The sequence below is a fragment of the Zootoca vivipara genome, chromosome 1 (genome assembly GCF_965207765.1).
Source record: "Zootoca vivipara chromosome 1, rZooViv2.hap1.1, whole genome shotgun sequence".
Classification (NCBI taxonomy): Eukaryota; Metazoa; Chordata; class Lepidosauria; order Squamata; family Lacertidae; genus Zootoca; species Zootoca vivipara.
In genome coordinates this window covers 42192059-42205737 of record NC_142582.1, presented here as the reverse complement: position 1 = coordinate 42205737, position 13679 = coordinate 42192059, and the positions used below count along the sequence as shown (strand labels likewise).

Genomic DNA, 13679 nt, shown 5'->3' with positions numbered 1-13679 from the left:
AAAGTCACAATACCACAGTGTTTTAAGTTTCTTTATTAAAATCAGTTTTGTACTCAGTTTAATTTCAGAAAACACATGCATCTTTGGCATAATAAATATAATTTAAGATTGTAGGGGTTCAGAATGCACTTTGGCTGTGAACCAGAAGACTGTAGCTGCAAAACAGTTTTCTAGTCATCCTGCAATGGCTAAAAAAAAAGCTGGCACTGAAGTAACAGTCATAACACACATGCCCCCATATCAGGAAGGGGGGGCAGGGCAAATAGTGGCATATTCTTATAATCATATAATCAGTGTGAAAGTTTTATATAGCCCTCTTATTATGGAAGGTTTGTGTTTCTGCTTCTCAATCAAATATACTCAGAGGTGGTGGTCTTGAAGTACCACTTGTTTCATTCAGCAATCGCCCAAAAGGGGCTTTGCCTCTCTGCCAGAGCTCCAGGTTAGGTGTGCTAGCATTGTACTGCACTACAACCTGGAAGCATTTCCTAGACTGAAGACCCGATGCATGCCACAGGCGTGCATATATGAATGTTCATTTTAATTGTGTATTATTGCCAGCAGTACTGCCATCGCAAGTGACTACAGAACTATTGCTAAAACAGTGCATCTTGAATATTTTATAGAAGTGTATTAAACAAAGATAAATAAAAAATTACGAAACTATTTTGCAGCAGCCTTAAAAAGTTCAAAATATACATATGTACACTTGCTTCAGCTATCAACTTTGGGGCTGTCCAGGCTGTCCATTTCTTGTCAGCTGATACCTACAGAAGAACGAACAGAATTGCATTACAAAAGTTGCTGGACAGACACTCCCCCCCAAAAAAACCCCACCTTTTGAAGCCAATTTTTATAGCAAGGTTAGACTAGATGTGATCCCTTTTAGGAAAAAGTTTTGTTCTAAAAACAACAGCAATCCACAATTGTAGGAACTGTGCAGGCATTGAAACTACCACATATAGTACAGCATCAAAAGGTTACAACTAAAACCTATATAACTTTTTGGGGGGTTATGTTCTTATAACTTGTAAATGTAAACATACCATTGGGAGAAGCCCCTGACTAAGTCTTCCTTTGACAAGTCAATCAGCACCTTCAAAACAAACAAATTAAAAATTAAAAGATATTTCAAATAACTTGCTTGAATATTTTAATTTACTGTCTGAATTACAGATAAATGGTTCAAAAATAAGTAGAGATGATTAGCAGGCATAGAACCTGCAAGCAAGTTTTTATTGAGTTATAACCATCCTTGGAATGCAGGCGTACTCTTTAATGCAGAGAGGATGTTGTCACAGCACCAGAATTTTAAATATAGCAGCAAATGCTTGATTAGTTGGGTACAGGAGATTTCTCTCTTAAGAACGCAACAGAAGTTGTGAGAAAGGGGGTATCATGGCACAACTGGAAGTATATTTAATCTTTCTGCCATGCCCTCATGGTCTTAACTTTTGAAAGCATTGCCATACCTTTCCAAGCTCCTTCCTTTCATGTGAAATAAATGGCCGTCTGTTTTTCACTGCAATGTCTAAGGCTCGTTTCTTGACGTCTTCCAGAGTGTCAAAAAATTCAAACCTAGAAGTAGAGACAAGAAATGCGTGAATAGGCACGGAACACTACAAAGAGGTTAAAGCTTTGCAAATTAATTAAAAACATTGCTTCTGATAAGCAAGACATTCTTAGCCTCCAAATGTTTCCATCATTGAGATTAGATGAATGGATGAGACAGTTTGACCACAAAATCAAGTGGTATATAAATTTTACGAAAAACTAAACAACTATTTCCCTCACTGGTCTTTGCACAGTGGGAAGCTTGATTTTAAAAAAATAGATAACAATTTTAAAAGCATTATGTTTTCTGAAGCCTGGGTTGATCTGAAATCACCTTCATCCTCTATTCCAGAGACCATTAGGGGGTATGGCACTGGAATCTCAGATTTCCACTTTTTACCCACAAACTGAAACATTAAGGCATTTTGTGTGTGTGTGTGTGTGTGTGTGTGTGTGTGTACAAACACACTGCAGGCCAGTGCTACCTTTGACCTTTCTGGGCACTTCATGCAAAACAGAAAGATCACTCCATTTCAGAGGCACTCAGTGACCTCACTGAGGGAAGTGGACCATCTCCTTGTTACCTCTAAATCAGGTGTGCAGAACCTATGGCTTTTATCTTGATGGACTCCCAAGGCCCATTAGCCCCAGGCAGCATGGTTAGGGGTGATGGGAAATGTAGTTCAGCAACAGCTGGAAGGCTAAAGGTTCCCCATCCCTACTCTAGACAGGTGACCTTTTTCTTCTGAGTGCTGTAATCCATGTTCAGAGCTGAAGATACCCAGCTGCCCAGTGGCAGGCTTCTGACAAAAGCCTAAGGCAGATCAATTTATCCCTTGCTTTCAGCACACAGCTTGCCCATTAAGCATTCAGGATATTGAAAGTAACCCTTTCTCAGAAGAGGGAAGCTGATATACAGAGGAGGGTTCATATTTTCTCTGTTTGAGCTGAGCAGCCTTGCTTTAATATTAGATGATGGGTCATTTGGTTTGGATCCTAATGAGGTTTCCACTTGTAGGAATGCTTTTAAATGATAGTTTTAATTATGTGTGGGATAGAAATACATTTTTTCAGATTCTTCTTTGTGCCCCCTCCCAGATCTGCTCTGGAGGGTTAAAGGGGATCCCTCTAGAGCAGCAGGAGAGGGAGCTGGGAGAAATAAAATTTGCCTTATTCCTGAAATAATCCTCTGCTGAATCCCAGTCCTGCCCATGAACGAAAGTAGCCCTTCTGTTCACAGATGGCTAGCTGGGATCCAAGCCAGGGTCAGATTAATGTTCACTTAAAAATTGTAATGTGCAGGATTTTGGAGGCGTGCTACTCTTCGCACGTAAAGAAACAAAAAGGTGGAGTAAATTCTGGTTATTTCAGATACTGTATGTACAGGTTCTATATACATCAGAAGATCTACAAATCAGGCAAATTTTTTAAAGCACCTTCCTATAACAGATGTAACAAAAGATTTGAAAAAGTGAGCAAAACTGAAGAGGGAAAGAAGATATAAGAAACTGCTCTTCTCTTATAACATTTTCACCCAAACAATGACAGACTGCCACATCCAGTTCTCCCACTAAAGGCATAACTTTAGTAAACGACATATTTAAAGGCTTAGGTGTGACTGCACATTTCTGGCAAATGAATAGCAGGTGAAATACGTTGGGTCTGACAAGGAAAATCATTTCAGGTTTTACTTACTTTTCATCGTAGTGAGGATTCAGAGTTCTTTTCTTGACAGTAGTTCTTCTTCGCATTACCCATCTTTTGTCTGGGAGTAAGTAGATGCGGACATAGGGATGTGCCCCTTGCTGAGAGCAGGGTGTTAAATTCCTTTTGGGAAATGAGATACCATCCTTAGGATTAACAGGTGGAAAAAATGCTTAACTATAGTCTGTTAGGATTGTGCGTACGGGTGTGCCCACACTTGTTTTTCCTGCCTCTGAAGAAGTTGTGAGAAAAGCAGATTAAGAAGTAAGAGGGATCTTTGCGCCTCCCGAGCTTTTCTGTAGATAAGGCTGCTGCTAATACAGTGCTTGAAGCCAGGCAGTTATTGGGCACAGCCAGGCTTGTCATTTCAGTACAAAGCATGCAGTCTACAATAAAGACCCATTACCAAATGAAGTGGTTGGACCTGGGTGGGCAGGGGGTGGGTGTCAATGGGTGGCAGACTGGTAAGACAGCCAGCAAGACAATGTTCATAGCTGCATGTGATCCACTCCGTATTAGAAGGATGCAACGGGATGTTTGTAAATGTGAGCACACCATCCTGGTTGTGTCCACAGCAGAAAATTGTGCATACCAAAAATCAAGCCCTAAACAATGTCTATCAATCACAGAAGACAGAGAGAAACAGCTCTCTCAGGTGTTACCTGCATGCATTGACCAGCACGATAAGAGACTGCCGTAGGGATGCATAGCGCACAGTGAGGTGAATCTCTCCCAGGGGCATTCCATCATAAAGTGTCCCACTGCAAGATAATGAATTACATTTTTTAAAAAAATAACAAAATAACAAAACCTCATCCAGAAGCTGGACACATGCTGCATAACTAAGATCCCTACTAACTTACACTAGTATATCTCGTCCCCATAAGCTAAACCAACTATAAGCCATTCCCAAGAGAAGGAATTCTCTGTGCCAAGGAAGATGTATTTTATTCCAGCATCTCTTGGCCCTCTCGGGGGGTCTATCTCACCTTGAGGTGTCTTCTGAAAACTGTATTCAAATCAGAAAAAACTGTCACAGTAGCATAGATGCTAAACGTGAAGTACAAAGAGCCTTCCATCAAAGAGACCTGGAATCCCAGCAGAAAGTAGAAGGTTGATCAGCTGCCCAGGAGCAGCTACAGGCATCTAACCTGAGGGCTATGATTTACTTGATACGGGGTCTGTGTGCCAACTGCTAGCCTTTCCAAGCCCTTTTAAGCTTGCCCACACTTACGCTTGCCCTGTGCCTAGAAAGCATGGTCTGAGAGGTTTTCCATTTGTTTCTGGAAAACCCGCTCTTTACTGTGGAATCGGAGTAAATTTCGATCTGCAAAAAACCCAACTGATGTTTGCTCCAATTCCGCAGGAAAGAGTGGGTTTCTCCTAGGGAAAGTGGTGAGACAAGTGGAAGTGCAGCCCTTCCTTTCCTGCTGCACTTAAACATAAACTTCACTGAACTTATAACACATGTTGTGTTGCTCTGATCTAAATGCATATCTTGAGAAATAAATGCCTCCCACAGATTTTGGGCGATTCCAGAGGGCATTCTAATTAGGTCACTGAAGTATTTAAGATAGGTCATTGGTGACAAGTTTTGTGTTTGTTATTTCTTTAATTTCCTGGATTTTCCTGGGAATGGGCTGGCATTCCGACATTGTTGTGTGGGTGCTGCAAAAGTTTTGCATGAGGCACCCCGGTGTCACAAACACACCTTTGTCTTGGAACATGCTTAGAGAATCCCACACAGGAACACTTATGTACCTTGAAGGTAATGCAAGTCTCAAAACAAAGGATCACCACCCTCTAAAAACAAACTAACCTGCCTTAAGGAGTTCCTCTTACCCCTTTCTCAATACCATGAACAACAGGAAATAGCCACAGTAATGCTAGCTTAGAAGATTAGCATCTGCAAGCGGGTCTTTTATTTTCCAAATGTGTGCAGAAACAAGTGTACAGCTCATGCTCAGTTTAGGCAAAAATTCACACTGAGGCAGACTTACTTATTGAGATCCAGATTGCTGCAAGTTACATCAAAGTTTGAAGCGGATATTGAGCCCAGAGACGCAATGCTGGGGGCAACCTGGAGTCTCTGCAGGGCCGGCCGTGTAGGGCGTGCTGGGATGGTCTGCGGAGGTGTCAAGGATTTGGGGCGCAAGCCACCTGTGCCGGCTTGCTCATTAATTCCAGCCACTGCCTCTATCACAATGGGCCCTGCCAATTTCTCATTTACATTAAGGTTAGCATTGCTCTCGCGTCGGTCACCTTGGGGGTCAGGCAGGCCTAAGTCTTTGCTCCTCTCCTGGGGTGCTTTGGGAACTTCTACTTTTGGTGGAGGTGGTGGTGGAGGAGGAGGAGGCGGCAAATGTGTCTTGCCTTTGGGTTCGTCCTGCTCAGTGGCAGGGGTGGGAGCTTGCTTCGAGGCATTAACCCCAGTATAGGTACTTTCTGGATCATGCTGCTGTATGTCCAAAGCCTGAAAATAAAAAAGGGAGGGGGGAGAAAGAGTAAACAACATAGTCATAGTAAAGGGACCCCTGACCATATTAGGTCCAGTTGTGACCGACTCTGGGGTTGCACGCTCATCTCGCATTATTGGCCGAGGGAGCCGGCGTATAGCTTCCAAGTCATGTGGCCAGCATGACAAAGCCGCTTCTGGCAAACCAGAGCAGCACATGGAAACACCGTTTACCTTCCAGCTGTAGCGGTTCCTATTTACTTGCATTTTGACGTGCTTTCGAACTGCTAGGTTGGCAGGAGCTGGGACCGAGCAACAGGAGCTCACCCCGTCACGGGGATTCGAACCGCCGACCTTCTGATCAGCAAGCCCTAGGCTTAGTGGTTTAACCACAGCGCCACCTGGGTCGGATATGTGACTGTAATTTTTTAATCTGAATAACCAAATAAATTTAAAATTTAAAAAGGAAGTAGTTTTTGTTTGTCTATCACATGACAGTATATGTTTACTTTCCACAGAGTGGGAAGTGACGAAGACAGGATGTTTGTGATACTGTGTTCCGTAAAGTGGGAATATTGTCCTTTGTTATTTCTCTGCTGCCTGATGCTAGAGAGAGGGGGAGCCATGTTGCAGTGCTCCATGTGTGTTTATATGTAAATGAAATAGATTAGCCAAATGCTGAGTTGCTGAGGCCTGTTACGCAACTGCGCAAACTGCGGATCCGTAAGTGTGCTGATGTCAGTTGGCATCAGTCACTGTGATGTTTGGGCTGGGGAAAGCTTTTGAAGCTCCCGAACGATTGACCAGCAGGGAGAGAACATGCCAGTCGGGCATGTGTCTCTGCCAGGGTCCTGCTTGTGAGTAACAGATCCTAACAGTTTTGTCTTCCACTAACAAAGGATACTTCTAAAGTGCTCCAAATTCACAGTAGGAAAAGTTCGTTCTCTCTCATTCTCTCTCTCTCTCTCTCTCTCTCTCTCTCTCTCTCTCTCTCTCTCTCTTGCACACATATGCATTTTTCTCTCTCTATTAGTTGCATGAGACAAGAAGGAGGAACTTGCCCTCTGGAATGAGCCTAGAAATCAGGAAAACTAGGGTCATGACCCTAACCCAAAAGAAAAATACGTAGGAACAGCAAATATTCTCGTTAGGTACCAAGGAGAGAACATTTTAAACATTTCCTTAATGCCACTGTGTGCAGTTAAAACAGATACACAACTGGACCGCAGGTGTTTAAGTGCTGTTGGCTTTCAAGTCAATTCCCCAGTTGCTGATCTGTCTTGGGAAAGAATACAAAGCATCCATCTCATCAGAGCATGACACGTGCTTGAGATCATTATTTTGAAAATTGAAGAGAACTCTGCTCTAAACCACCTGGGTGCTTTTGGAAATCCTCGTATCCCATTTGTAGAACATGGAAAACAAAGTAGGTAAGTACTAACTGTGGTTGAATTCAAGGTAAGACATCATGCTTTTTACTGAAATGTTCCAGCCACTCCTAACCAAGCAGCTTTTTAGGCGTTTATTTTGCATTGGCCACAGTATTAATCCCCACCTCCTTTTATTATTTGGCCTTTGGAAATAATAAATTTAAGCCAGGCATGTGGTACCCATGAGACGCTTGACCTTGGCAGTGGTGGCTAGTGTCACTTGGGACTGGCAGGGCAGGGAGCCGAATAGTAGCCAGAGCCAATGGCAAGCAGAGACAACTAATTCTAGCTTTGCCCCCATCTTCTTCCTTGCTGAATTCTACAAGGGCAGCACTGAGACTAGTGAGGACTGGTCTGAGGCTGCGTACACACTATACCTTTAAAGAAAGTTCTTTCCCTCAAAGAATTCTGGGCACTGTAGTTTGTTAAGGGTGACTGGGAACTGTTAACTCTGTGAGGAGTAATTTAATAGATACACCCGGTGTAGAGATCAAGAGCTTGTTGTACACGCTTCTGATGGATTTGAATATATATCAACTTGGCACGGAGCACCAATCTATACATGAAGTATGGTTTCAGTAGAGTTCTACAAGACAGAACTCATTGTGCCCATGTCAATTAATCACCCGTTTATGAAGTCTGAAGCAATATATCTTAGGATGTAAACAGAGAGATTCCTGACAGCCACTGCAGAAGATTAATTAGTTTCAGGAAAGCACAACAAGTTCCTACAGGAAGAGATACAACAGAAAAGCAAGGAGGGGGAAGAAAGATGCAGAACCTTAAACTTACCCTCAACACAACTTTCAGCTTAATAGAGCTGTCCACACCAGAATGATCCAGTGGAAAGTTTTGTTCAAGTGTCATATCAGGATTTTTTAGTAAGTTGCCAAGAGATAACACAAAGGTCCCCAGGGCATTCTCCCGGTCCTTATCTTTTATCTATAGGGGGCGGAAGCAAAAAAGACAGTATGGTGAGTTATGATTGGTATGATGAGTTAATTCCAACAGTGTTTTACTCCTTTTACCAGTGGTTGAAAACTGCAGGAAGGGAGAGTGCTCTTGTGCTTGGGTCCTGCTTGCCGGTTTCCCACAAGCATCTGATTGGTCTGAGAGAACAGGAAGCTGGACTAGGTGGGCCACTAACCCGATTCAGTATTCTTGTGTTATTAAATCACTTGTAGTACCATTGCTGTGGCTCAGCAGTGATTACCCATTGAACAAGAAGGCATTTTTTTAAAAAAAAATCAAAAAATCACTAGATCAGTGTTTCCCAAACTTGGTCTCCAGCTGTTTTTGGACTAGAACTCCCACCATCACTAGCTAGCAGTCCCAGTGGTTGGGGATGGTGGGAGTTGTAGTCTAAAAACAGCTGGGGAGCCAAGGTTTGGGAAACGCTGATCTAGATTCATCACAAATGTTTTACTAAACCGGGCACCCCCAAACTGTGGCCCTCCAGATGTTTTGGCCTACAACTCCCATGATCCCTAGCTAACAGGACCAGTGGTCAGGGATGATGGGAATTGTAGTCCAAAGCATCTGGAGGGCTGAAGTTTGGGGATGCCTGGTTTAGGGTCTTTGTAGGAAGTGTTCACATTTTTCTCCTCTCCCCCCAGAAGTTTATTGGATGGGGGAGGGCGGCATCTTATACCAAAGAATAGGCTACATTGGGGGACGGGGGAAATGTGCCAATACTGAGGCAGCTGAAGAGTCAAAACTTATCCCAAAGGGCCAATTGAAGCCTCCTGTGGCTGTTTTGTGGGTAAGGGTTGTGTGCGTTTGTTGCATGTATGAACTGTAGGTGTTTGCATGAAATAAATAAATAAATAAATAAATAAATAAATAAATAATAATTTATTGTTTATACCCCGCCCATCTGGCTGGGTTTCCCCAGCCACTCTGGGCGGCTTCCAACAGAAGTATTAAAATACAATAATTTATGAAACATTAAAAGCTTCCCTAAACAGGGCTGCCTTCAGATGTCCTATAAAAGTCTGGTAGTTGTTTTTCTCTTTGACATCTGGTGGGAGGGCGTTCCACAGGGCGGATGCCACTACCGAGAAGGCCCTCTGCCTGGTTCCCTGTAACTTGGCTTCTTGCAGCGAGGGAACCGCCAGAAGGCCCTCGGCACTGGACCTCAGAATGATGGGGGTGGAGACTCTCCTTCAGGTATACTGGACCGAGGCCGTTTAGGGCTTTAAAGGTCAGCACCAACACTTTGAATTGTGCTCAGAAATGTACTTGGAGCCAATGTAGGTCTTTCAAGACCGGTGTTACGTTTTTACATGGTCTTTAATTGTAGAATGTATTTAGGTATACTGCACTGTATTTAGGTAACAAGCAACAAATAATAATAATAATAATAATAATAATAATAATAATAATAATAATAATACACAGGCATCATATCATTGAATCTGAAGTCCCCAAAGAAAGGCTAAATAATATCTCAGCTGCATCTATAGAAAACATAAATATGGTCCCTCTTTCCCACAAAGCCCAGTAGTCCCTTCCTCAGTAAATATAATGACCTACATTTTTGAAGTCCCTTTCCAAAGCAACAACAGCTTATATACACAATAGCACATGTGTACAGAGCAGAAACCCATGCCAATCATTTATTTTATTGTCACAGACCTATTAAGCATAAGCCCATGTTGTGTCACATGCTCACAAGGTGAGAGAGGGCCAACTGACCTCCAGATGAAGAGACTGCGATGGAGCGCTGTGGACGAAGAATGTGAAGGCCTGGCCCCACGCAGGATCCTTGGTGAAATTACAGGTCTGAAGGGTGAGAGAGAAATAATGACATCCACACATTAGCTACAGAACACTTGAGCAACAATTATTCCCAACCTATCTGGGAAAAGCCCCATTCAATGGGACATACAGTACTCCCAAGGAGCCGCATATATTTACAATGCTAGAAACTGAAGAGAAGCAGGTTTTACAGGACAGTATACCAATCCTGCTCCTACCAACCTAGCAGTTCGAAAGCATGTCAAAGTGCAAGTAGATAAATAGGTACCGCTACAGCGGGAAGGTAAACGGCGTTTCTGTGCACTGTTCTGGTTCACCAGAAGCAGCTTTGTCATGCTGGCCACATGACCTGGAAGCTGTACACTGGCTCCCTTGGCCAATAATGCGAGATGAGCGCCGCAACCCCAGAGTCGGTCACGACTGGACCTAATGGTCAAGGGTCCCTTTACCTTTTATACCAATTCAGAAGACAGTTCCGCTGACTTCAACGGAGCATGTTTTCAAGGATCTATAGGTTTCCCTGTCTTAAGCACTACCTTCTTACCCAAACGGGAAAAAACCCAACCCTTAAAAAGCCCCTTACCCAGTTTACTTTCTTTAAGTCAGAGAAATAAACACACAGAGCCAGTTAGGTGCCCAGTAGACACCCCCCCCCCCCCCCCGTGGCTCCCCACACGATCTGAAGAATATTAATGCTGAAATATGCCAGCTGAATTATAATTGATTGTAACCGAAACTCTATAGAAGTAGCCACAGTTTGCACCTGTATGGAAAGGGAGTTCTCTGCTGCTTGTTGGAGCACCATAAATAGGCTAGCAGCCGATCCAGTCGGCCTAGATCAATTAAGGCTGGAGCTCAATGTGGAACAACAGAAAGTATTCCCCTCCACCCCCTGCTTAGGGCGCAATAATTGACCATGGAAGAAGCAGCTATGAAGAAGAGCTCAAGGCTTGAAAGAACAGCCCAGACGCCTCCCTCTCCAACAGATTGATTGCCAGTGGCTTCAGCTAGCTGGTTGACGTGGCAAACCAAAGTACCTGTGTGCTAGCAGGCTTCCTCACGAGTAAAGAGGAAGATTGTTGCGGTCATGTCAAGCCGCAAGCTTACCGCAGGCAATTATTCTTAATGCAATGCCTGCGCTGACATAGCAGGAACACTGTGGGAAAACCAAGTGCCTCGCTAAGGATGTATTCATTAGCACTTGATTGCATCACTGACTCTTAGGACACAGCCCAAGAAAAACAGCTGGAGCAGACATACACTTAAGAAATGAATTTTTTGGAAGGGGTATAGCATCCATTTTGTAATCAGACTGCCCAACTATATCAATACGACACAATGCATTATATTCAAGACTTTCCCATACTATCAGTTTTTAATGCAACAAAAACAGACAAATTGCCCCTCATTTGTTGCCTTCACCCTACTCAAGGGGATCTCAAACCTTCCCCGGACTCTGTGTGCTCTATTTTGTTCCTGAGAAAGCAAAATCCTTCCCAAGGGTAGAAACTGAATGGCCACTGAAGTGGCTACGTAGAATGTAACTGCACAAACACCACAGGTTTGGCTATTTTGACCAACATTGTTATTGATCAAAATCTGCTATGGATTCTCAGAGCCACCTGGTTGGCCTTTTGGTCCAACCCAGAAGCTTCATCTAAAAAGATTCCCGTAAAAAGTTACTGGTGGATGCAAAAGTAGCCCAGTGTGCTAATTTTAGTTCCAAAATATGACTCTTGTCATTTCAAGAATCTAGGTTAATTATTTATTTTTTTAGTCAGAAGGTCTCTTTGTTAAACAAAAAAAACAAAAAACCTCCTTGTTGGCTGTACGCTCTTAAAGGAGGGCCTATCCAACCACATACAAAAGAAATATTTACAACACAGCTGTGTAACTATTCCCACCAGCCCAGGCAATACGGTCACTTCCACCCAATAAGTGGGGACAGGACATCACACCACAGATATTACATTGGGGCAGCACCTACATAACCCCAAGGTGTTGCTTTTTAATTATCCGAGAAGTACACATGTATCCAAGATGTGACATTGCTACAGGAAAACCACACATGCCCCATGAAGACAACTGTCCATTCAAGTTTTTTAAAAACAAACAACAGTAAATAATTCTTACACCCCTTACCTTGCTTCTATGAGTTTTGTTGCCCACTGTGAGTAGGACAAAGGAAGAAGGTTCGCGTTCCATCTTCTGTATTATTTAAATTTTTGAAAGAAAAGACAGAGTCAATAGCATCATGAATTCCAAAAGACAAAGGAGGTGGATTGAACAGGGAGGCTGATGTTAGCTATTGAACATTGGGAGTTCTGCAAGATCTGGGAAGGGACAGGAACCCTGTTCTGAGCAGAACTTTAATAATTAAAACAGTAATAATTAATAATAGTAATGATTTATTATTTATACCCCGCCCATCTGGCTGAGTTTCCCCAGTACTTTCTCCACAAAATGCAATGCAGTACACCCTGCATTCATTTCACTGAGTGGAGTTAAGCCATACATGTTTTGCACTAGAATTTGGGCATTATATGGTAAAGATAAGGGGGTCAGCAGCAATTGCTGCTGCTGCTCTTGCGTTACAAGACCGTTGAGTTCATCAATTATAGCTGAAGCACAAAACAGCCACACGGCAAGTATAAATCAGAAGGCTACAACCAAGCTGCCAAATATGTCAAACACAATTAAAGTTTGCATTACAATGACAGATGCAGCACCATTTATGACTAGACAAATATGGTCTTGCTAGAGGTGGTCCAGTAGCTGGGATAACTAATAATAGGAATAACCAATAACTATTGAATCAGGGCTGGTCCAAAAATAATAACGGCTCAGTTTTTGAAATAAAAACTTGCTTTTGTAGCACCACAAGGGCTAGAAACATGCTTTTGAACGCATGGAAGCAGAGACCACCCATGTTTTTACTGGGGTCCATTGATCATATGCTATGAATGTCTTGTGCATTGCCTAATCTTGACTTAAATATTCCTCCTACCTGCTGCTCACCAGTTTAGCCTCACCTGCACCATCAACTATAGTGTCTTTGTTCTTCCTTTTGGTATGGGACACTGACATACCACTGAGAAACAAACATTAACCCCCGTAGATGCAACATATTTTAGGGTTTTAGCCGTGGCATCCATTCAGTAGGCTGGTTCAGGGCGTGTGCCCCTTTTGAGACACAGGGGACTCTGAAGCATTTACCTTGAGGTATCTGTCTTTTCTATATTTCTTTGCTCCACAGTCACCATTGTAATATTCAAACTGATTTTTCTGTATTAGGGAAGATATTTAGGAAGGAATACAAAAACAAAAGTTAGGTGTCGTATAGCAGTAGTTGATCACTTGCCCCAGGTAAGCTCACCAATGAAATGATGTCATTTCAGCACCAATGATATTTGCCTTCTCAGGCCTTCCATCAAAGTTGGTCTATTTTTATCCTGGCTGTTAGGTTTTATGCTGCTTTTATTATTCTGCTGTGTTTTAAAGCATATACATGCTTGTTTTTATTACGGTATGTTTTCTGATTTTGGAAGACACCCTTGAAATCTGATTGATAGGCAGGGTATAGATCCCCATAACAAACAGAAGTAGTGTAGGATTAGATCTATGGACGCAAAAGAAGAAAAGAACAGGATATTGCTACCAGCAAAGTGAATCCCAGAAAATAGCAAATCACCTAGCAGGAAAAGAAGTCCTTGCTTCCTTCTCAAAAACAAAGGTTGTTTTTGCTTTGTTTTCAGTTCTAAGGCTAACATGGGCCA

The 13679-nt window shown here is 42.7% G+C and overlaps 1 protein-coding gene across 1 annotated transcript in view; it reads right to left on the bottom strand.

Annotated features, from left to right (window-relative positions):
• Positions 1-17: 17 nt before the first annotated feature.
• ESYT3 (extended synaptotagmin 3) overlaps positions 18-13679 on the bottom strand; it is a 44944-nt gene continuing 31282 nt past the window's right edge. The window contains exons 14-23 of the mRNA XM_060279091.2: positions 13120-13188; positions 12046-12111; positions 9841-9927; positions 7936-8085; positions 5259-5731; positions 3921-4019; positions 3250-3381; positions 1473-1578; positions 1047-1096; positions 18-767 (exon numbers count right to left, since the gene is read on the bottom strand). Coding sequence (XP_060135074.1) covers positions 722-767; positions 1047-1096; positions 1473-1578; positions 3250-3381; positions 3921-4019; positions 5259-5731; positions 7936-8085; positions 9841-9927; positions 12046-12111; positions 13120-13188 — 1278 coding nt within the window. The 3' untranslated portion in view covers positions 18-721. The remainder of the gene's footprint in view (positions 768-1046; positions 1097-1472; positions 1579-3249; positions 3382-3920; positions 4020-5258; positions 5732-7935; positions 8086-9840; positions 9928-12045; positions 12112-13119; positions 13189-13679) is intronic.